Below are 23,538 nucleotides of genomic sequence, written 5' to 3'. Positions count from 1 at the left end.
GCTTGCGGCGGTCACCTGTGGCGCACGCGCGGCTCCCTCGCCAGTGGCAGAGCACTCAGGGGGCGGTCGGCGCCTGCGCATTGGGGAAGCAGAAGCCGAAGCGGGAAGGGCGAGTGGGCGCGATGAGCCCTTCCTCGGAGAGGTGAGGAACCGACCAATGAGAGCGGGCGAGCCATGACACCCCCCTGCCCCGGCTCCAAGGCGACGCCGTATGCTTCCTCGGGATTGGCTGCGGCGCCGGAAGGAGCGTTTCGGCGCCAAAACAGAGCGCTGAGGGCAGAGCGCCTCCGCTCGTCTCCTTAGGGAGGAGGAAGGGGGCCGGGGGCCTTACGGTGCCCACCGTGAGACAAAAAGCCTCGCGAGCGGCGGTCCTCTCAGCCGCGGGGCCGCGCTTTGCCTTCCCCGGGCCCTATGGTAGGGAGAGGGGGGCCGAGCCTTCAGGCGGGGCCTTCGAGGTCCCTGAAAGCCTCCGCTCCTCGCCCCGCAGCTGCCCCTAGCGCATCGCCCTCGTTTCAATTAAGGGTGAAAAAGCCTTTTTGCTGCCGCTCGCTTTGCTGCCGCGTCCCTGAGGCGGAGCGAGATGAGTAGGGACGGCAGAGCCGGCGGAGGCCCCCGGGGAAGGGGCTTCCACGGCTGGCGAGGCGGCTGGCGAGGAGGATGGCGAGGCAGAGCCCAGAAGGGAGAGGGCAGAAAGGTGCCCGAAGCTGGTGAGTCTGCTTTCATGTTTGCTGAGGCTCCAGCGCTCTGCTGTTGGTTTACCTTTGTGCTGGGCAGTTCCAGCTGTGTGCCGCCTGGTGGTGTGGGGCAGGCTGTGGATGTGGTCTGCCTGCGCTCCAGCAAGGCTTTGACACCGTCCCCCACAGCAAGCTCCTGGCCAAGCTGTCAGCCCCTGGCTGGGACAGCAGCACTCTGAGCTGGGTCAGGAACTGGCTGGAGGCTGAGCCCAGAGAGTGGTGGTGAATGGTGCCACAGCCAGCTGGCTGCCAGGCACCGGTGGTGTGCCCCAGGGAGCAGTGCTGGGCCCCAGCCTGATCAATATCCTTATTGATGACCTGGATGAGGGGATGGAGTCTATCAGCAGCAAGTTTGCAGATGACACCAAGCTGGGGACAGGAGCTGATCTGTTAGAGGGTAGGAGAGCTCTGCAGAGGGACCCTGCCAGGCTGGGCAGATGGGCAGAGGCCAAGGGCAGGAGATTGAACACATCCAAGTGCCAGGTGCTGCACATTGGCCACAGCAACCCCAGGCAGTGCTACAGGCTGGGGGCAGAGTGGCTGAGAGCAGCCAGGCAGAGAGGGACCTGGGGGTGCTGGTTGACAGCAGCTGAACATGAGCCAGCAGTGTGCCCAGGCAGCCAAGAAGGCCAATGGCATCCTGGCCTGGAGCAGGAACAGTGTGGCCAGCAGGAGCAGGGAGGTCATTCTGCCCCTGTGCTCAGCACTGGTTAGGCCACACCTTGAGTCCTGGGTCCAGTTCTGGGCCTCTCAGTTTAAGAAGGACATTGAGATGCTGGAAGGTGTCCAGAGAAGGGCAACAAAGCTGGGGAGGGGGCTGGAGCACAGCCCTGTGAGGAGAGGCTGAGGGAGCTGGGGTTGCTTAGCCTGGAGAAGAGGAGGCTCAGGGGAGACCTCATTGCTCTCTGCAACTACCTGAAGGGAGGTTGTAGACAGCTGGGGCAACCAGCACCAGAACAAGAGGACAGAGTCTCAAGCTGTGCCAGGGGAGGTTTAGGCTGGAGGTGAGGAGAAAGTTCTTCCCAGAAAGAGTAATTGGCCATGGGAATGTGCTGCCCAGGGAGGTGGTGGAGTCACCACCACTGGAAGTGTTTACAAAGAGCCTGGATGAGGCACTCAGTGCCATGGGTTAGTTGATTAGTTAGGGTTGGCTGATAGCTTGGACTTGATGATCTCTGAGGTCTTTTCCAACCTGGTTAATTCTGCAAGAAGAATCCCTGAGAGTGAAACCTGCACAGTGCTGGTGTCCAGAGTGTGGTACTCACCTCTTTATCTTCTTTTTCTTCCCCTCCAGCAAGACCTCCACTAGTTCAGTCAACACTGGACCAGTTTATTCCCTACAAGGGCTGGAAGCTGTATTTCTCTGAAGGTATTTTTAGACCAAACCAAACCACAGCAAGTATTTTATTCTGTTTTTCATTTCCTTTTCTTGTTTCCTTCTTTTTCTAGAACTGGTTAGCAGAGGTGTGTGGGGGGAGCTCAACAGAAAGCAACTGCAGTTCAGATTTGTTCTATGCAAACATGAGGATGATAAGAGATGTCAGTCCTGGGGCATACTGCCATTTCTGTGGGCTCCAGACCCTGTAAAGGAATCTCAACACTGTACAATTTCATCTTTCTGGAAACTCTTTCATCAGCCACACAGACTTGCAGCCTGTCAAAGAGCTCTGTTGCCCTTATATCCCTCCCCTCTGCCTGCCTGCCTCCCCTCCCCTCCCTCCCCTCTGCCTGCCTGCCTCCCCTCCCCTCCCTGCCCTCTGCCTGCCTCCCCTCCCCTCCCTGCCCTCTGCCTGCCTCCCCTCCCCTCCCTGCCCTCTGCCTGCCTCCCCTCCCCTCCCTGCCCTCTGCCTGCCTCCCCTCCCCTCCCTGCCCTCTGCCTGCCTCCCCTCCTCTCCCTGCCCTCTGCCTGCCTGCCCTCAGCTGTGCTTTGGAACAGGTCTTACAGCAAAGCACTGCTATGACACCACAGAGATTTGTCACCTTCCTCAGTTTGGGACTGCAGAAAAACAACACCAAACCATGGAAGAGAAATTGCCCCTGGTTTATGTGTTTTGTGAAGTGGGAATGCTTCCTTTCTGTCACTTCCTAAGGGGTGTGTTCCTCCTTTGGCAGCTTACTCTGAGAAGTCTCCTTTTGTGCAGAAGACTCAAGCGTTTGAGAGGTTCTTCATGCAACGCATTGACCTTTATGATAAGGTAAAAACCCCACCAGACCAACCCAAAGCCACCCACTCCAACACCCTGGTGTTGCTAGAATGCCACTAAAAGTGTGTGGTTTATCTGCCAGAGGAAGGGAAGAACTTCTTCCTGACATCCAGTCTGAATCTCCCCACTTCTAGTTTTGCTCCATTCCCCCCAGTCCTATCACTCCCTGACACCCTCAAAAGTCCCTCCCCAGCTTTCTTGGAGCCCCCTGCAGATCCTGCAAGGCCACAAGAAGGTCTCCTGGGAGCTTTCTCCTCTCCAGACTGCACAACCCCAACTCTCTCAGGCTGTCTCCAGGGCAGAGCAGCTCCAGCCCTCTGCTCACCCTCGTGACCCTGCTCTGGACACCTTCCAGCACCTCCAGATCCTCCTGGAAGAGAGGCTCCAGAGCTGGACACAGTGCTCCAGGTGGGGTCTGAGCAGAGTGGAGCAGAGGGGGAGAATCCCCTCCCTGGCCCTCCTGGCCACACTTCTCTTAGATCCTTCTCTTCCCCAGACTCTCTCAGCCTGCCCTCACAGGGGAGGAGCTGCCAGGGCTTGGATGAAGTGTTTTTGACAGTGTGGAGTGTGTTTTGTGACTTGCAATGTTTCACAGGATGAAATAGAAAGGAAAGGAAGTATTCTCGTGGACTATAAGGAGATAGCAGAAGACAAAGAGCTGACCAAGTCAATACCAAATATATCTACTGAGTTAAGGGATATGCCTCAGAAAATCCTGGACTGTATGGGCCTGGCAATTCATCAGGTAAATTAATGTCCTAGTGAGAGCCTCAGGGCTCTCAGCCTTTCCTCACCAGGCAGTGCTCCAGGCCCTTCAGCAGCCTTGGAGCCCTCCCTTGGACTCTCTCCAGCAGATCCCTGTCCCTCCTGAACTGGGGAGCCCAGAACTGGATGCAAGATTCTAGGTGAGGTCTCAGCAGGGCAGAGCAGAGGGGGAGGAGAACCTCCCTGGCTCTGCTGGACACACTCCTCTGAACGCCCCCCAGGAACCCCTTGGCCTTCTTGGCCCCCAGGGCACATTGCTGTCCCCTGCAGAACTTGCTGCCCACCAGCACTCCCAGGTCCTTCTCCCCAGGGCTGCTCTTCAGCAGATCCCCTCCCAACCTGTCCTGCTGCAGTTTATTCTTCCTCCCCAGCTGCAGGACTCTGCACTGATCCTTGTTGAGCCTCAGTAGGTTCCTCTGTGAGTAGTTCTCAGTCTGCCCAAGTCTCTGCACAGCCTCACAGCCTTCAGGTGTCTCAGCCAAGCCTCCCAGTTTGGTATCATCAGTCAGAAAACCCAGTGGTAACCAAGGTGGACAGCAAACTGAAGCCACCTTTGTGCATGTTCTCTCCTGCCTAGGTGCTGACCAAGGACCTTGAAAGGCATGCTGCAGAGCTGCAGGTGCAGGAGGGACTGCCACTGGATGGAGAACCCATCATAAATGTGCCTCTCATCCATGCTAGGTAATGGGTGTGGAGTACTTGGTGGATGTTTGGGGGTTTTCCCCCCACATGCTTCCAGAGGAATGGCTGTCAGTGTCCATGCCTGCTCCTTATCTATTTCATCTGGAGAGATGTCATTCTGTGAAACTGTTTCCAGGAGAGCAGGCTGTGCTTTGCTCTTTCAGCCCCCATGACTAAGGCTGAAATGGTCTTGTGAAGGAAAGAAAATGCAGCCTGCCAAAAGCAGGTTGTTTAGCCTGGAGAAAGGAAGGCTCTCCAACTCAGGGTCTCTTCAACTCAGCACCTCAACAAAGTTCAGCCCTTGGAGAGGTTGCTGTGGAACTGTAAGGTCCCACATCTGTGCTGAACCATCACCAGGAGGAAAGAGTACAGAGAGCTACAGGGATGATGAAGGGACTGAACATCATCTGTGAAGAGAGGCTGAGAGCCCTGGGGCTGCTCACTCTGGAGAGGAGAAGGCTGAGAGGGGATCTGACCAGTGAACCAGTGATTACCAATAGCTGAGGGCTGGGGGTCAGGATGAAGGGCTCAGGCTTTTTTGGTGGTGTTAATTAAGAGAATGTTAATGAGTTGGAAGGGAACTCCAGGGAGCTTCCAATTCAACCTCCAGAGAGCATCCAGTCCAACCCCTCTGCCAGAGCAGCATCACCCAGGGCAGGTCACACAGGGATGCATCCAGGTGGGTTTGGAAAGGCTCCAGAGAAGGAGACTCCACAACCTTTCTGGGCAGCCTGCTCCAGGCCTCCAGCAGCCTCACACCAAAGAAGTTTTGATTCATACATATGTGGAATGGTTTGGGTTGGAAAGGACCTTAGAGATCATCCAGTTCCGACCCCCTGCCGTGGGCAGGGACACCTCCCACCAGCCCAGCTTGCTCAAGGCCTCATCCAGCCTGGCCTTCAACACCTCCAGGGAGGAGGCAGCCACAGCCTCCCTGGGCAGACTGTTCCAGTGCCATCTCCTGAGGCAGACTGGGAAGGTTGAGCTGAGCCAGCAATGTGCTCTCATGGCCAAGAGGGCCAATGGCATCCTAGGGTGCATGAGGAAGAGAGTGGCCAGCAGGTCCAGGCAGGCTCTCTCTCTCTGCCCTGCAGAGCCCTCTCTGGAATACTGCATCCAGTTCAGGGCTCCCCAGTTCAAGAGAGATGGGACTACTGGAGAGAGTCCAGCAGGGGAACACAAAGATGAGGGGACTGAAGCATCTCTGACAAGGAGAGGCTGAGAGCCCTGGGGCTGCTTAGCCTGGAGAAGAGCAACCTGAAGGAGCTCTTATCAAGAGCTAGAGGGTGGATGGCAGGAGGCTGGAGCCAGACTCTGCTCAGTGGTGCCCAGGGAGAGGGCAAGGGGCAGTGGACACAGCCTGGAAGGCAGGAGGTGGCACAGGGGCAGAAGGAATGAACTCCTGCCTGTGAGGGTGGCAGAGCAGTGGGGCAGGCTGCCCAGAGAGGTCACTGCTGTCGTGTGCAAGCTGTGGCCTTGCTCTTGGCCGTGGGGGTTTCGGTTGCTTTTGGGGTGGGGGTTTTTGGTGGTGGTTTGCTTGGGGCTTTCATTTTTGGTGGCAATTGTGTGGGTTGTTGTTTGGGTTGTTGCTGTTGTTCTGCTTCCCAACTGTCAGTGCTTCCCTTGTGTGCAGGGTGTACAACTATGAGCCCCTCACCCAGCTGAGGAACCTCCGTGCCAACTGCTACGGCAAATACCTGGCCCTGCGCGGCACCGTGGTGCGAGTCAGCAACATCAAACCCCTCTGCACCAAGCTGGCCTTTGTCTGTGGCACCTGTGGGGATGTTCAGAGTGTTCCCCTGCCCGATGGAAAGTACACCCTTCCAACTAAGGTCAGCCAAAACCTTTTGGCTTCCTGCTTTTCCCTTATCCGTAGTGATTTGACAGCTCGCAGTGCCACTGCTGTTAGGCACAGAATGGGCTGGGCTGGAAGGGACCTCCCAAGCCCTTCCAGTCCAGTCCAAACCCCTCTGCACTCAGCAGGGACATCCCCAACTAGATCAGGTTGCCCAGAGCCCTGCCCAGCCTCACCTTGAGCATCTCCAGGGATGGGGCCTCAATCACCTCCCTGGGCAGCCTGTTGCAGTGCTCCAGCAGCCTCCTGGTGCAGAGCTTGTTCCTCACATCCAATCTCAATCTGCTCTGCTCTCATTTCAAACCATTGCCCCTGGTCCTGTCCCTGCAGGCCTTTGGGAACAGTCCCTCTGCAGCCTTCTTGTAGCCAACTTCAGGCACTGGCAGGCTGCTGTTAGGTCTGCCTGGAGCCTTCTCTTCTCCATGCTGAACAGCCCCAACTCTCCCAGCCTATGCCTGCAGGGGCGGTTCTCCAGCCCTCTGAGCATCTTTGTGGCCTCCTCTGAATCCTCTCCAGCAACTCCAGGTCTTCCTTGTGCTGGGAGTATCAGAACTGGAGGCAGCACTGCAGGTGGGGTCTGAGCTAGGGTTCAGGTGTCTGAGCTTGACAGCTCTTTGTTGATTCCACATTAATTTGTAGCCCTCTTTAACCAGGGTGTTTCCCCAAAAGGCTTTAATTTCTTTTAATCCCAGTTTATTCATTGCTTTAATCCCAGTTTTTCCCATTGGGATTCAAGCTGAAAGGCTGAGACTGACCCAGGGTTGCTGTTGTTGCAGTGCCTGGTTCCTGAGTGCCGTGGCCGCTCCTTCACACCTGACAGAAGCTCCCCTTTGACCACTACAGTGGACTGGCAGTCTGTCAAGTAAGCAGCTCCCCCCTCCTGCTCCAAGGTGGAGTGCAGGACTCCATGTGTTAGGCCACCTCCTTGGAAAGTCCTCCTACCCTGGCTGGATGAGGGGATGGAGTCCATCATCAGGAAGTTTGCAGGTGACACCAAGCTGGGGGAAGGAGTTGATCTGTCAGAGGGTAGAAGAGCTCTGCATGGGGGACCCTGCCAGGCTGGGTAAATGGGCAGAATCCAACGGCATGAGATTGAACACATCTAAGTGCTGGGTTCTACACACTGGCCACAACAACCCCAGGCAGTGCTACAGGCTGGGGTCAGAGTGGCTGAGAGCAGCCAGGCAGAGAGGGACCTGGGGGTAGTGGTTGATAGTAGGCTGAACATGAGCCAGCAGTGTGCCCAGGCAGCCAAGAAGGCCAATGGCATCCTGGCCTGGAGCAGGAACAGTGTGGCCAGCAGGAGCAGGGAAGTCATTGTGCCCTGTGCTCAGCACTGGTTAGGCCACACCTTAGTCCTGTGTCCAGTTCTGGGCCCCTCAGTTTAGGAAAGATGTTGAGATGCTGGAAGGTGTCCAGAGAAGGGCAACAAGGCTGGGGAGGGGTCTGGAGCACAGCCCTGTGAGGAGAGGCTGAGGGAGCTGGGGGTGTTCAGCCTGGAGAAGAGGAGGCTCAGGGGAGACCTCATTGCCCTCTACAACTACCTGAAGGGAGGTTGTAGCCAGGAGGGAGTTGGTTTCTTCTCTCAAGCAACCAGCACCAGAACAAGGGGACACAGTCTCAAGCTGCACCAGGGGAGCTGCATCTCTGGAGTCCCCTTCCAGCCCCTAAGATCCTGTGAGTGCCTGGGAGCAGGCAGCTGGAGATGTGGTGAGCTGAAGCTGCTGTGCCTCCTGTTTTGCAGGGTGCAGGAGCTGAGCTCAGAGGAGCAAGGGGAAGCAGGGCGAATCCCTCGCACCATCGAGTGCGAGCTGGTGCAGGACCTCGTGGACAGCTGTGTCCCAGGAGATCTGGTCACAGTCACAGGGATAGTCAAGGTGTCAAGCACTGAGGAAGGTAAAACATTTCATCTGAGAAACCTCCCTTGGGTGGGGATTTTCCTGGTGATTACACAAGAGCACCACCACCTTATAGAGTCACAGAGTTGCCAGGGTTGGAAGGGACCTCAAGGAGCATCCAGGTCCAACCCCCCTGCCATGGGCAGAGACACTTTCCACTAGACCAGGTTGCTCAAAGCCTCATCCAGCCTGGTCTTAAACACTTGGGACTCAATGATCCTAGAGGTCTTTGCCAAGTGAAACAACTCTACCATTCTGCTTCCAGGCAGGGGACATTCACAGCCTCCTTGGGCAACCTCTTCCAGTGTCTCCCCACCCTCACTCTAAAGAACTTCTTCCTAATCTCCAGTCTAAATGTCCCCTCCTCCAGCTTCAATCCATTCCCCTCTCATCCTGTCACCCCAAGCCCTTATCAAAAGTCCCTCCCCAGCTCTCCTGGAGCCCCTTCAGGTACTGCTCTAAGGTCTCCATGGAGCCTTCTCTCCAAGCTAAACAGCCCCAACTCTCTCAGCCTGTCCCTATAGCATGCTGAGAACAGCACCTGGAGGAAAGGACCTGGGAGTGCTGGTGGACAACAGGCTGAGCATGAGCCAGCAATGTGGCCTAAAACGGTCACACCTTGTGGGCAAGGAGGCCAATGGCAGCCTGGGCTGCATGGAGTGTGGCCAGCAGGTCGAGGGAGGTTCTGTTCCCCCTCTGCTCTGCCCTGCTGAGGCCTCATCTGGAGCACTGTGTCCAGTGCTGGGCTCCCCAGTTCCACAAGGACAGGGAACTACTGGAGAGAGTCCAGCAGGGAGCCACTGAGCTGCTGAGGGCTCTGAACATCACCTTGTGAGGAGAGGCTGAGAGCCCTGGGGCTGCTTAGCCTGGAGAGGAGCAGCCTGAGGGTGAGCTCAGCAATGCTGATAGACAGCTGAAGGGTGAGGGTCAGAAGGCTGGAGCCAGACTCTTCTCAGTGGTGCCCAGGGACAGGGCAAGGGGCAATGGACACAGACTGGAACCCAGGAGGTGCCACAGGAGCAGGAGGAACAAATTCTTCCCTGTGAGGGTGGCAGAGCACTGGGACAGGCTGCCCAGAGAGGCTGTGGGGCCTCCATCTCTGGAGGCATTCCAAACCCTAACCCTGTGTGACTGCCTCTGGGTGCCCTGCTCTAGCAGGGGCTTGGACTGGATGCTCTCCAGAGGTCCCTGCCAGTCTGTACTGGCTAATGCTGCAGTGCTCATAGCAAAGCCCTCTCTGGACCAGGCTGTGCCATACTCCTTTGCTGCTGCCTCAATGAGACTTGGGATTTGCTTAACCTTTTCCATTTAACACCCACAGAAAATGCTTCATTACTAAGGCAAATGTTTCCTCCTCCTCTGCTAGGAATTGGTTTTGGAAACCAAGGAATGGAAACAGTTTACATTCAACTTCCTTGTGACCCCCTTGATGGGTGTTCAAAGTGCTGTGTGGAGCTGGAGCTTAGGGACATGGTTTAGTGTTGAGCCTTTAGGGCTGGGCTGGATGGGCTTGGAGGGCTCTTCCCACCAGCCACATTCTGTGAATAATGGGAAGAAGGTAAAATTCCTGCCCAAAGGCATTTCTCCTGGGAGAAAAGGCTCTATGCAAGCAGCCTCCCAGCCCAGTCAGAGCTTTTCTAAAGGGGGTAACTGAAAGGAAAATGTAAGTGGAGGCTGGAGGGGGAGGCAGAGGGGAAGCTGGAAGGAGGCAGAGGGAGGCCAGAGTAGGAGGCAGAGGAAAGCTGGAAGGGGGCAGAGAGAGGTCGGAGTGGGGGGCAGAGGGAAGCTGGAAGGGGGCAGAGAGAGGCTGGAGGGGAGCAGAGGGAGGCCAGAGTGGGAGGCAGAGGGGAAGCTGGAATGGGGCAGAGAGAGGCTGGAGTGGGAGGCAGAGGGGAAGCTGGAAGGGGGCAGAGACAGGCTGGAAGGGGGCAGAGGGAGGCCAGAGTGGGAGGCAGAGGGGAAGCTGGAAGGGGGCAGAGAGAGGTTGGAGTGGGAGGCAGAGGGGAAGCTGAAAGGGGGCAGAGAGAGGTTGGAGTGGGAGGCAGAGGGGAAGCTGGAAGGGGGCAGAGAGAGGCTGGAGGGGAGCAGAGGGATGCCAGAGTGGGAGGCAGAGGGAAAGCTGGAAGGGAGCAGAGAGAGGTCAGAGTGGGAGGCAGAGGGAAAGCTGGAGGGGAGCAGAGGGAAGCCAGAGTGGGACAGATTTATACTGGAGATGAGGAAGGAGTGAGGGTGGGGAGACACTGGCACAGGTTGCCCAGGGAGGCTGTGGCTGCCTCCTCCCTGGAGGTGTTGAAGGCCAGGCTGGATGAGGCCTTGAGCAAGCTGGGCTGGTGGGAGGTGTCCCTGCCCATGGCAGGGGGTTGGGACTGGATGATGTTTAGGGTGCCTTCCCACCCAACCCATTCCTTGAACCTCTGAAGATTATTTTGCATCAGCCTCTGAAAATGCAGATTTGTTTTGAGTTACCTAACCAGGAACATTTTGCATGTGGCTGTAGTGAACATTTCTGACTTCCCCTCTGCCATTTGTAAACAATATCAGTACCTAAGGACAGGGAGGGGGGGGAAAGCCCAACAAAACAAAACTATTCCTTCATCCTTTCTCATTTTCTTTCCCCCCCTCCCAGGAGCTTCTAGAAATAAGAATGACAAATGTATGTTCTTGCTGTACATTGAGGCAAACTCTGTCAGCAACAGCAAAGGGCAAAACCAAAAGAGTTTTGATGAGGAGAGCTTTCACAGGCCCTTCATGGAGTTCTCCCTGAAAGACCTCTATGCTGTGCAAGAAATCCAAGCTGAGGAAAACCTCTTCAGGCTGATTGTGAAGTGAGTTGTGTCCTGGGGCTGGGATTAGGGCTGGGGATCAGCCTGGGCCCTGTGTGACAGCTAATCATATAGCTCTGCACCACCTGAGGTTTGTGGACTACACACCACAGGGGCTCAGCAGGCTTTAGGAGCTTGGGAGGAAGTGGAAGTGTTGTAGTGGGGATTGTTAGGATGCTGGGAAGGACTTAAGGATACAGGGAGGTTAGGAGTGCTGCACTTCAACCTTGAGACAGAAAGCTGTGGGCAAGCCAAATCAAAAATACCAAGGAATTCTACTCCTCTCTGAGTAAATTCCACTCCTGAGGGCTGCTGTCTTCTCTGCTCTGGGTTTGAACAAGCAGAGCAAGGAGATTTAAGAACTGAGCAGAGAGTGGGAAAGGCTCTAAGGTCAGACTGAGAAGTACTCTCTGAGCTGGAGTGTGCCTCAGGCCCTCCCAGGGGAGTCAAAGAACACAGAAGCACCACCTTGCACAGGAGGACTTGGATGTAGCTGCTGCTGCTTTAGGGTGCAGCAAGGAGGAGGAAGCTGGGGGTCTTCTGTGCTTGTGTGAGAGGCTTTCCTTATCCCAGACATCTCAGCTGCTTCTGATGGAAACTGATTCTGTTGGGAACAGAGTCACAGATTACTACAAGTCTTCTGTGTCTCTAGCAGTGTCCTGTGCCAAGGGAGGTACAGCAGGTGCTTATTTAGTAGCAATACAAGAATCATCTGCCCCTGCTGGGGCATTCTGGCTGCAGAGCTGGGCCCATCACAACCTCAGGAGGTTCAACAGGACCAAATGCAAGGTCCTGCAGCTGGGTCAGGGCAACCTCAAGCATCAATATAGGCTGGGCAGAGACTGGCTTGAGAGCAGCCCTGAAGAAAAGGCCTTGGGGGTGCTGGGGGAGGAGAGGCTCAAGAGGAGCCAGCAGTGAGCACTTGCAGCCCAGAGAGCCAAGCAGAGCCTGGGCTGCAGCAAGAGAAGTGTGGCCAGCAGGGCCAGGGAGGGGATTCTCCCCTTCTGCTCCACTCTGCTGAGACCCCACCTGGAGCTCTGTGTCCAGCTCTGGAGCCTCTCTTGCAGGAAGGATCTGGAGGTGCTGGAAGGGGTCCAGAGAAGGGCCACGAGGATGAGCAGATGGCTGAAGCACCTCTCTAGGAGGACAGCCTGAAAGAGTTGGGGTTGTTCAGTCTGGAGAGGAGAAGGCTCTGAGGAGACCTTCTTGTGGCCTTCCAGGATCTGAAGGGGGCTCCAAGAAAGCTGGGGAGGGACTTCTGAGGGTGTCAGGGAGTGATAGGACTGGGGGGAATGGAGCAGAACTAGAAGTGGGGAGATTCAGATTGGATGTGAGGAAGAAGTTCTTGCCCATGAGGGTGGTGAGACACTGGCACAGGTTGCCCAGGGAGGTGGTGGAAGCCTCCTGCCTGGAGGCTTTTCAGGCCAGGCTGGCTGTGGCTGTGAACAACCTGCTGTAGTGTGAGGGGGCAGGGGGGTTGGAACTGGATGATCCTTGAGGTCCCTTCTAACCCTGACAATTCTCTGATTCTGTGATTCTGTTCTTTGTATTTCAGCTCCCTTTGTCCTGCAATCTATGGCCATGAGGTGAGTAACTTGGCAGCTCTGCTTGCAACTTCACTTGGAAATATTTGTGCCACAGTAAACTCCTAATGCAATCCTCTCTGAAGAGAGGCTGGGAGAGTTGGGGCTGTTCAGCCTGGAGAGGAGAAGGCTCCAGGGAGACCTTAGAGCTGCAGTTCAGTATCTGCAGGGGAGCTGCAGGCAGGCTGGGGAGGGACTGTTCAGAAGGGCCTGTGGGGATAGAATGAGGGGCAGTGGTTTGAAAGTGGAGCAGAGTAGAGTTAGGTTGGCCCTCAGGAGGAAGTTGTGCCCAAGGAGAGTGGTGAGACACTGGCCCAGGCTGCCCAGGGCTGGGCTTGAGGCCCCATGCCTGGAGCCATTGAAGCTGAGCCTGGCTGTGTCCCTGTGCACACAGGGACTGCTCTAGCTGGAGGTGTTCCTGCTGAGTGCAGGGGGGTTGCACAGGATGCTCTTGGAGGCTCCCTTCCAAACCTATGCAATCTGTGATTTCTAAGGCTTATCTGAGGTGGGGAGAAGGGACAGGGACTGTTCATAGCTGCCTGTGACTGACTGGCACAAGAGGTGGCAGCCACCAGAAGGAAAGGGCTATCACAGCCAGTCCTAGGGAGCTGTCAGTGTTGCTCACCATGGGCAGATACTTAACTGGTGCTTGTCTCTACCACTACAGATTGTCAAGGCAGGTTTGGCCCTGGCATTATTTGGAGGCTGTCAGAAGTTTGTAGATGACAAGAACAGAATCCCAGTCCGAGGAGATCCACATGTTCTGGTGGTGGGAGACCCAGGATTAGGAAAAAGCCAGATGCTGCAAGTATGGCTTCATTGATTCTGCTGGCTGGTTGCATTCCTCTCTGACTTTTGTGTTATTACCTTGACCTCTTGTAAGCTGGTTAGGATAAGCCAAGCCCAAAGGCTGCTTGGGCCTGCCTGGAGCTATCTTTTCCTGTAGGTTGCCTCAAGCACAGGGTAGCAGCCAAAGGAGTCCCCTGCTGTCCTCCTCCTTCCAGGGAGCCTTGCAGCAGGCATTTCAACATCCTTTGCAGTACCAGTGCTGTGCCCAAGGTCCTGGGCATTTGGTGACACAGTAGGGCATGGCTGTGCCCCAAGTGTTGTGAGCTCCTGCTTGTCAGATGGGGCCTTGGGGTTGCAAGAAGTTACAACCTTCAAACACCTGAAGCCTCCAGAGATCTGAAGAGCTTCAAATCTTTACTGCTGAGCTCCAGGTTTGCAGTGTCCTGGGGCAATGGGAGAGGAGTCTCTTGGCATGGGGAGCACCCACAGGGACCCCAATGCAAGGGGTGTCCCAGCCACTGCTGGGGTCCTCATGGTTGCTGCTGGTAGTGGTGAAGAAGTCCTCCAGCATGCTCTGCCAGTACTGAAAGGTGGGGTGCTCCTCAGGCCTCTCCTTCCAGCACTGCATCATCAGTTTACCCAGCTCCCACAGGCAGTTGTCTGTGCTCCAGTTTCTCTGTCACATCCCTGTGAGGACAACACATGTGGCACTGAGCTGGCACTCTGAGGACAACACACAGAGCACCCCAAATTTCCCAGTGCCATGGCAAAGCTTCCTTCTCCCCAGGAGCCAGCAAACAGAGAGAGGGCATTCTGCCCCTGTGCTCTGGGGGAGACCTCACTTGGAGTACTGTGTCCAGCTCTGGGGCCCCCAACACAGGAGAGACATGGAGCTGAAGGAGGGGTTCCAGAGGAGGGGTCAGAGGGCTGTAGCACCTCTCCTATCAGAACATAATGAGAGAGTTGGGGCTGTTCAGCCTGGAGAGGAGAAGGCTCCAGGGAGACCTCAGAGCTGCAGTTCAGTAGCTGCAGGGGAGCTGCAGGCAGGCTGGGGAGGGACTGTTCAGAAGGGCTTGGATGCCCTTGGAGGCTCCCTCCCAACCCACTGCAGTCTGTGAATAACTTTGCTGTTGAACCACATAAAGCAGAAAGAATCAAATTCAGCTGTGTACTTTGAGTTGCTTCCCTGTGACAAGGTCTTTGAAATTCTTCACCTTGGCAGGGGACTACAGGAGTCCTTTGTCTTCCAGGCAGTGTGCAATGTGGCTCCTCGAGGTGTGTATGTTTGTGGCAACACCTCCACCAGCTCTGGCCTGACTGTTACCCTGTCTAGAGATGGTGCTTCTGGAGATTTTGCCTTGGAAGCTGGTGCCCTGGTGCTGGGAGATCAAGGTAACAGATGCAGTGTCACAGGTTTGGTGTGACTGCCTGTGGGGGCAGGGGTAGTGTGCTGCTGAGTCTGTGACAAATTGTGCTGCAGTGTGCTGGGTTGTGGGTTCTCTGAGTCTGAATGGGGAGAGCACAAGGATGGGCAGCAGCAGTGGCAGCATATCCCATTAGTGACAGGATAATAGAGCAGTCCTGGGAGTGCTGGTGGGCAGCAAGTTCTGCAGGGGACAGCAATGTGCCCTGGGGCCCAAGAAGGCCAAGGGACTCCTGGGGGGCATTCAGAGGAGTGTGTCCAGCAGAGCCAGGGAGGTTCTCCTACCCCCCTGCCCTGCCTGGTCAAGAACTCACCTGGAATCTTGCATCCAGTTGTGGGCTCCCCAGTTCAGGAGCCCACAGGAGTTCAGGAGGGGCAGGGATCTGCTGGAGAGAGTCCAAGGGAGGGCTCCAAGGCTGCTGAAGGGCCTGGAGCACTGCCTGGTGAGGAGAGACTGAGAACCCTGGGGCTGTTCAGTCTGGACAGGAGAAGGCTGAGAGGAGATCTGATCAATGTCTATCAATAGCTGAGGGCTGGGGGTCAGGAGGGAGGGGACAGGGACAGGCTCTGCTCAGTTGCACTCTGTGATAGGACAAGGGGCAATGGATGGAAACTGCAGCACAGGAGGTTCCACCTCAACATGAGGAGGAACTTCTTCCCTGTGAGGGTCCCAGAGCCCTGGAGCAGGCTGCCCAGAGAGGTTGTGGAGTCTCCTTCTCTGGAGCCTTTCCAGCCCTGTCTGGCTGTGTTCCTGTGTGACCTGTGCTGGATTCCATGGTCCTGCTCTGACAGGGGGCTTGGACTGGAGGATGTCCAGAGCTCCCTTGTCCTACCCCAGGGTGCAGAGAGCAGAGCCTGTCCCCTCCCTCCTGACCCCTAGCCCTCAGATATTCATAGACAATGAACAGATTCCCCCTCAGACTTTGTTCTGTGTTGATTTCTTGCAGGAATCTGTGGAATAGATGAATTTGATAAGATGGGCAACCAGCACCAGGCTTTGCTGGAAGCCATGGAACAGCAGAGCATCAGCCTTGCCAAGGCTGGCATCGTCTGCAGCCTGCCGGCCCGGACCTCGATTGTGGCAGCAGCCAACCCCGTGGGAGGACATTACAACAAAGCCAGGACAGTGTCTGAGAACCTCAAGTGAGCACTGCTGGGCTTGGCAGGCAGGAGCAGAGGCTCCTGGCAGTCTTGTAGAATCATAGGGTTGGAAGGGAGCTCAAGGCTCAGCCAGTCCCAACCCCCCTGCCATGGGCAGGGACACCTCACACTACAGCAGGTTGCTCACAGCCACAGCCAGCCTGGCCTCAAAAACCTCCAGGCAGGAGGCTTCCACCACCTCCCTGGGCAACCTGTGCCAGTCTCTCACCACCCTCATGGGCAAGAACTTCTTCCTCACATCCAATCTGAATCTCCCCACTTCTAGTTTTGCTCCATTCCCCACAGTCCTGTCACTCCCTGACACCCTCCAAAGTCCTTCCCCAGCTTTCTTGGAGCCCCCTTCAGATACTGGAAGGCCACAAGAAGGTCTCCTGGGAGCCTTCTCCTCTCCAGACTGAACAGCCCCAACTCTCTCAGTCTGTCCTCATGGCAGAGCAGCTCCAGCCCTCTGCTCACCCTCGTGGCCCTTCTAGACACCTTCCAGCACCTCCAGATCCTTCCTGCCTGGAGGTTTTTCAGGCCAGGCTGGATGTGGCTGTGAGCAACCTGCTGCAGTGTGAGGGGTTGGAACTGGGTGATCCTTGAGGCTCCTTCCAACCCTGGCAGTTCTGTGATTCCATGTGATTTTGACTCTTTCCTGAGCACTCGGTGGCTTTCTTGCCTGTCCTTTAGAATGGGGAGCGCCCTGCTGTCCAGGTTTGACCTGGTTTTCATCCTGCTGGACACCCCAAACGAAGACCACGACCACCTGCTGTCGGAGCACGTCATGGCCATCCGGGCCGGGAAGCCGGCAGCCTGCGCCAGCGCCACGGCCTCTCGGAGCAGCGCGTCGGAACGCTCCCTGCTGGAGACTGCCGCCGAGCGGCCGCTGCTGGAGCGCCTCAAGGTAGGACCTGCCCTCTGCCTGCTGTTCCGCCCCGCGCCTTACACTGGGACGTGGGCAACCCTGATGTGCTGCTTAGAATCATAGACTGCACTGGGTTGGAAGAGACCTTCAAAGGTCTGGCCTGAAAAACCTCCAGGCAGGAGGCTTCCACCACCTCCCTGGGCAACCTGTGCCAGTCTCTCACCACCCTCATGGGCAAGAACTTCTTCCTCACATCCAATCTGAATCTCCCCACTTCTACTTTTGCTCCATTGCCCCCAGTCCTATCATTCCCTGACACCCTCAAAAGTCCCTCCCCAGCTTTCTTGGAGCCCGCTGCAGATCCTGCAAGGCCACAAGAAGGTCTCCAAGTCATTCTCTGCTGGGCAGCTTTCCAGCCAAATTTCAGCAGATAAAACACAGAATACAAAGCTCCTGTGTTAAGATTGATACTGCAAAAGGTACAAATCTACAAGGGGCACAAATCTAAGCTGCAGTGAGCTCCAAGAAGGATGGAGGACGAGTGTTCCCAAAGGCCACCAGGGGCAATGGTTTGAAATGAGAGCAGAGCAGATTGAGATTGGATGTGAGGAACAAGTTCTGCACCAGGAGGCTGCTGGAACACTGCAGCAGGTTGCCCAGGGAGGTGGTTGAGGCCTCATCCCTGGAGATACTCAAGGTGAGGCTGGACAGGGCTCTGGGCTCTGTTGGGGATGTCCCTGCTGAGTGCAGGGGGGTTGGGCTGGATGAGCTTTGGAGGTCCCTCCCATCCAGAGCCTGCTGTGATGCTGTGCTCGTCTTTGTGTTGGCTAGGTGTCAGCAGGAGAACACTTGGATGCCCTCCCCCACCAGCTGCTGCGGAAGTACGTGGGGTACGCCCGGCAGTACGTGCAGCCGCGGCTGTCTGCAGCGGCTGCTGAGGTGCTGCAGGGCTTCTACCTGGAGCTGCGCCGGCAGAACCAGGGGGCAGACGGCACCCCCATCACCACCCGCCAGCTGGAGTCCCTCATCCGCCTCACCGAGGTAAAGCCTCTGCGCTGCTGGGTGGGGAGAGCAGACAGCTCCCTCTGAAGCTGCTGCCACTGCTGTCCCCTCACACCATCACATCCAGTCCAAGCCCCCTGCCAGAGCAGGGCCATGCAATCCAGCACAGGTCACACAGCACCACATCCAGACAGGGCTGGAAAGACTCCAGAGAAGGAGACTCCACAACCTCTCTGGGCAGCCTGCTCCAGGCCTCCAGCACCCTCACACCAAACAAGTTTCTCCTCATGTTGAGGTGGAACCTCCTGTGCTGCAGCTTACATCCATTGCCTCTTGTCCTGTCAGAGGGAGCAAGTGAGCAGAGCCTGTCCCCTCCCTCCTGACCCTCAGATATTTATAAACACTTATTAAACCCCCTCTAAGGAAGATCTTAAAAAGCCACTAAACTCCCAGCTGCAGCCCAAGAATGTGAGTGTGCAAAGAAGTAAAGCCCTTCCCCTCTAGACCCTGCAGGCTCAGGCTCTGTCTCTGCTCCCAAGCACTGTGCCCGTAGAGTGACTGCAGCCCCTTCCCACGTCAGCTGCAATAGACCTTGATGGCTTTTGGTGTGCTTTGTTTCAAGGCACGAGCAAGGCTGGAATTGAGGGAGGAGTCCACCAAGGAAGATGCTGAGGATGTGATAGAAATAATGAAATACAGGTACCACACATGGCTGCAAGAACACATCAAGCAGTTAAGGCTTGGGGTAAAACACAGCTCTGCGGGGGGGGGAAGAACTTGATCTGGTTTAGGCCCCTGATACCAAGATTCAGATTGGTTGGCTGCTCTTTCCCAGCTGCCAGCAGCCCTCAGGCCTTTGAGGCCTGCCATTGGAGCACTTATGGTGGATCCATGCACAGCAGCTTGGACACAAGGTGCTGCCAAAGGAGCTTTTCTCTTATGTGCTGGCTTTCCTCTTGCAGTTAATCAATTTAACTTCAAAACTGATTTGGATGAAAGATGCTTGGTCAAAGTTCCCTAGATAATGACTTTCTTACTGGGGGATGGTTTTCTGTGTGGCTTCTGAAGGTTTCTCAGGGAGTTCTGCTTATCACAGAATGGCAGTGGTTGGAAGATCATCCAGTTCAACACCCCTGCTAGAGCAGGGCACCCAGAGGCAGTCACACAGGGTTTGGGTCTGGAGTGCTTCCAGAGATGGAGACTGCACAGCCTCTCAGGGCAGCCTGTCCCACTGCTCTGCCACCCTCACAGGGAAGAATTTGTTCCTTCTGCTCCTGTGGCACCTCCTGGGTTCCAGTCTGTGTCCATTGCCCCTTGTCCTGTCCCTGGGCACCACTGAGAAGAGTCTGGCTCCAGCTTCCTGCCACTCACCCTTCAGTTATTGATCAGCATTGCTGAGCTCCCCCTCAGGCTGCTCCGCTCCAGGCTAAGCAGCCCCAGGGCTCTCAGCCTCTCCTCACAAGGTGATGTTCAGTGCCCTCAGCAGCTCAGTGGCTCCCTGCTGGACTCTCTCCAGGAGTTTCTTGTCTTTGTGGAACTGGGGAGCCCAGCACTGGACACAATGCTCCAGATGAGGCCTCAGCAGGGCAGAGGGGGAGCAGAACCTCTCTTGATCTTCTGGCCACACTCCTTGCAGCCCAGGCTGCCATTGGCCTTCTTGCCCACAAGGCCACGTTGCTGGCTCATGCTCAGCCTGTTGTCCACCAGCACTCCCAGGTCCTTTCCTCCAGGTGCTGCCCTTCTCCAGGCTCAACCTCTTGTTGATCTCTTTCCCTTTTTGCTGTGTTCTCAGCATGCTGGGCACCTACTCAGATGAGTTTGGCAAGCTGGACTTTGAGAGATCCCAGCATGGCTCTGGGATGAGCAATCGGTCACAGGCCAAGCGATTTGTGTCTGCCCTCAACAGCATTGCAGAGAGGACCTACAACAACCTCTTTGACCTGCAGCAGCTGAGGCAGGTGGCAAAGGAGCTACAGATCCGAGTAAGTTGGGCAAGCAGGTGGTTCTGCAGCACCAGGAGGCACGAGGGGGCAGACCTGCTCACTGAAAAAGGGCAAGTGGGAAAGGTGCAGCTGTTGTGGCTCCCTGCCAGGAGGAGGAGGAAGCAGTGGTAGCTGCTTTGGGGCACAGCAAGCTGCCTGCAGTAGCCTTGGCTGAGGAGGAGCTTTGCTCCTGTACTGAGCTGTTTGACAGTGACAGCTGCTGGCAGGAGGCAGGGTTGGGTTTGCTTCCAAAGCTGGTCCAGTAGGAGACTCAGTTGTTGGGAGTTTGTGAAAGGCACTTTCCTTCCTCTGGCTCCCCAGGGAACAGCACTATTTCAATGCCTACATGGAGGCTGTCGTGCTGCCTCTGTTCAATTTCATTGTTTCATAGACACATGGAGTGGGTTTGGGTTGGAGGGCACCTTAAAGATTATCCAGAACAACCCCCTGCATGGGCAGGGACACCTCCCACCAGCCCAGCTTGCTCAAGGCCTTGAACACCTCCAGGGAGGAGGTATCCACAGCCTCTCTGGGCAACCTGTGCCAGTGTCTCACCATCCTCACTGGCAAGAACTTCTTCCTCATCTCCAGTCGCAACCTCTCCTCTCCCAGCTCAAAGCCATTGTCCCTCCTGTCCTGTCCTTCCCAGCCCTTGTCCAAAGTCCCTCCCCAGCTCTCCTGGAGCCCCTTCAGGTTCTGGAAGGCTGCTCTAAGGTCTCCCTGGAGCCTTCTCTTCTCCAGGCTGAACATCCCCAACTCTCCCAGTCTGTCCCCACAGCAGAGGTTCTCCAGCCCTCAAATAATCTTTGTGGCCTCCTCTGGACCCTCTCCAGCAGCTCCAGGTCCCTCTTATGCTGGGTGCCTCAGACCTGGAGGCAGTGCTGCAGGTGTGGTCTGAGCAGAGCAGAGGGGCAGAATCCCCTCCCTGTGCTGCTGCTCTCCCTGCTCTGGATGCGGCTCAGCACACAGCTGCCTGCTGGGCTGCCAGTGACCACTGCTGGCTCCTGGGCACTTTGTCACCAACTGACACCCCCAAGGCCTTCTCCTGCAGGCTGCTCTCCTGCCACTCCTCACCCAGCCTGGATTTGTGCTGGGGATTGCCCTGACCCAGCTGCAGGACCCAGCCCTTGGCCTGGTTGGATCTCATCCCATTGGCCTCAGCCCATGGATGCAGGCTGTGCAGGTCCCTCTGCAGAGCCTTCCTGCCCTCCAGCAGCTCCACACTCGAGGGTGCCTGGATCCCCTCACCCATGTTACTAATAAAGACATTATGCAGAGCTGGGCCCAGCCCTGAGCCCTGGGGAACACCATTGATGAGCAGCCCCCAGCTGGATTGCAGCTCCACCACAAGTCTCCAAACCTCTTTGGATGTTAACTGTGCACATTCTGTCATACAGGATTGCCACAGAGGGCATTGGCTGTGAGTCCTGTCTTACAGGACAGGCTGCTGCCAGATCTTCCCACATCATTCACTCAGCAGCTGCTTCCTTCCAGCTAACTCAATCAATTCTGATTTTCCCTTTATGGAGAGAATCTTTCTTGCCCCTTCAAGGTTCTGCAGCTGTTACAAACTCAACAGGAGCTGTAGGAATCAGGCTGTTCTTTGGTAGATACTTGTGTTTCAGACAGTGGATTTCTCCCCAGGGGACAGCTTCAGTTCACCAAGCTCTTCCCTTCTCAGCTCTTTCTGTTGCTTCAGAGCAGGCCAAATGTCCTTCTGCCCCTTGTGTACTGATTTTGGTCTCTCTCTTCCCCAGGTAGCTGATTTTGAAAGCTTTATTGGATCCCTGAATGATCAAGGTTACCTCCTGAAAAAAGGTGCAAGGCTTTATCAGCTTCAGACAATGTGAGAGGAGCTCCTGTGGCCAACTGCCTTCAGCCTTACAGCTGGGAGGGTCTGTGAAGAGGTGATGCCTTGCTCCAGCTGGCTTCCTTTCCTGCTCTGCACCTCTTGCTGTAGCTGAGGTTTGTGTTTGAAATGCCAGCCTGGGTTAAGAGGCTAGCCACCTCACACTTATTTAAGTTGTAAAACAGATTTTCTTTGTCTTTCATTAAACTTTGCTCTGTGTGAGAAAGATTGGGTGCAGAGCCCTCCAGAGCAGCAGGGAGCACTGCTGTGGGGGCTGCTGGCTGCTGCAAGGGTGATCACTCCAACCCTTCCCCTGTGGCACTCCTTCCCTGCCCCAGAGGAATGTGTGCTCACAGAATCACAGGGTGCTATGGCTTGGAATCAGAGAATGGTAGGGGGTGGAAGGGACCTCAAGAGATGATCCAGGCCAACCCTGCTGCCAGAGCAGGGTCACCCAGGCCAGGGCACACAGGTACTAGGTCTGCACTTGGAGTTGCTCAACCTATGGACAACAGGCTCCAAAAAAAAATCAACATCAGTATTAGGGTAGAGGAAATGGCCCCAGGTTGCCCCAGGGGAGGTTTAGGGTGGATGTTAGAAGAAGAAACTTGCCTGAAAGGGTTCTCACAGCCTGGCAGAGGCTGCCCAGGGAGGTGGCTGAATGCCCATCCCTGGAGGTGTTTCAAGGAGGCAGAAATGTGGTGCTGAGGGCCAGGGCTTAGCATCAGACTCCGTGGTGGTGTTAGGTCATGGTTGGACTCAATCTTTAAGGTCTTTTCCAACACAAATGATTCTGTGATTAGAGACAGAACTGAGATGATCTCAAAATAAGGATGGCACATGAGGGCATTGAGCCCCCTTTGTGGAATCCCAGAGTGGTAGGGGTTGGAAGGGACCCTCAGAGATCATCCAGCTCAACCCCCCTGCCAGAGCAGGGGCACCCAGGGCAGGGCAAACAGGAACTCATCTAGGTGGGTCTTTAAACTCTTGAGAGGAGACTCCACATCCTCCCTGAAAACCTGAAACCCAACAATGTAAGTGAAGTAGCTGCTACTAATCACCAGCAAATAGTCCTTAACTGAACACTGTTAACAGTTCTTTGATCTAATATTTCTTTGATCTAATTCTAATACCTTAGAAGAAGAGGGCTGGAGCACCTCTGCACCTCTCTGCTTGAGAGCAGCCCAGCAGAAAAGGCCTTGGAGGTCCTGGTGGAGGAGAAGCTCAAGAGGAGCCAACAGTGAGCACTTGCAGCCCAGAAAGCCAAGCAGAGCCTGGGCTGCAGCAAGAGAAGTGTGGCCAGCAGGGCCAGGGAGGGGATTCTCCCCCTCTGCTCCACTCTGCTGAGACCCCACCTGGAGCTCTGTGTCCAGCTCTGGAGCCTCTCTTGCAGGAAGGATCTGGAGGTGCTGGAAGGTGTCCAGAGAAGGGCCATGAGGATGAGCAGAGGGCTGGAGCTGCTCTGCTCTGGAGACAGCCTGAGAGAGTTGGGGTTGTGCAGTCTGGAGAGGAGAAGGCTCTCAGGAGACCTTCTTGTGGCCTTGCAGGATCTGAAGGGGGCTCCAAGAAAGCTGGGGAAGGACTTTGGAGGGTGTCAGGGAGTGACAGGACTGGGGGGAATGGAGCAAAAGTAGAAGTGGGGAGATTCAGATTGGCTGTCAGGAAGAAGTTCTTGCCCATGAGGGTGGTGAGAGACTGGCACAGGTTGCTCAAGGAGGTGGTGGAAGCCTCCTGCCTGGAGGTTTTTCAGGCCAGGCTGGCTGTGGCTGTGAGCAACCTGCTGTAGTGTGAGGTGTCCCTGCCCAGGGCATTGGGATTGGAGCTGGCTGAGCCTTGAGGTCCCTTCCAACCCTGACCATCCTGTGGTTCTCCTGGTGCAGTGGAAAGTGGTCAGAGCAAGCCTCAGATGCAAATCGCTGCTTGCCCCTGGCAAAGTAAACTAC

The 23,538-nt window shown here is 55.9% G+C and overlaps 1 protein-coding gene across 1 annotated transcript; it reads left to right on the top strand.

Moving 5' to 3' along the window:
- The first annotated feature begins 267 nt into the window (after window positions 1-267).
- On the top strand, window positions 268-21,812 carry MCM8 (minichromosome maintenance 8 homologous recombination repair factor). Its single transcript, XM_068153014.1, has 18 exons — window positions 268-707; window positions 2,029-2,103; window positions 2,847-2,929; window positions 3,534-3,683; window positions 4,281-4,384; window positions 6,018-6,216; window positions 7,016-7,101; window positions 7,984-8,135; window positions 10,764-10,962; window positions 12,515-12,545; window positions 13,210-13,350; window positions 14,582-14,723; window positions 15,702-15,897; window positions 16,588-16,801; window positions 17,594-17,803; window positions 18,387-18,463; window positions 19,557-19,746; window positions 21,504-21,812. Exons 1-18 carry the CDS (start codon window positions 581-583, stop codon window positions 21,594-21,596), a joined length of 2,469 nt encoding a protein of 822 aa, XP_068009115.1. The 5' UTR covers window positions 268-580; the 3' UTR covers window positions 21,597-21,812.
- Window positions 21,813-23,538: the final 1,726 nt, after the last annotated feature.

This window comes from Melanerpes formicivorus, unplaced genomic scaffold, assembly GCF_026170545.1.
Source record: "Melanerpes formicivorus ecotype bairdi unplaced genomic scaffold, bMelFor1.0.p_v2 SCAF_25, whole genome shotgun sequence".
Lineage (NCBI taxonomy): Eukaryota > Metazoa > Chordata > Aves > Piciformes > Picidae > Melanerpes > Melanerpes formicivorus.
The sequence above is the reverse complement of the archived record's forward strand: the minus strand, read 5'-3'. Positions and strand labels throughout refer to the sequence as shown.

Coding starts and splice junctions, on each gene's coding strand:
- MCM8 (XM_068153014.1), top strand. CDS start 581: ATGAGTAGGGACGGCAGAGCCGGCGGAGGCCCCCGGGGAAGGGGCTTC. Junction 2,930..3,533: donor GCATTGACCTTTATGATAAG/GTAAAAACCCCA, acceptor AATGTTTCACAG/GATGAAATAGAAAGGAAAGG. Junction 15,898..16,587: donor ACAGTGTCTGAGAACCTCAA/GTGAGCACTGCT, acceptor CCTGTCCTTTAG/AATGGGGAGCGCCCTGCTGT.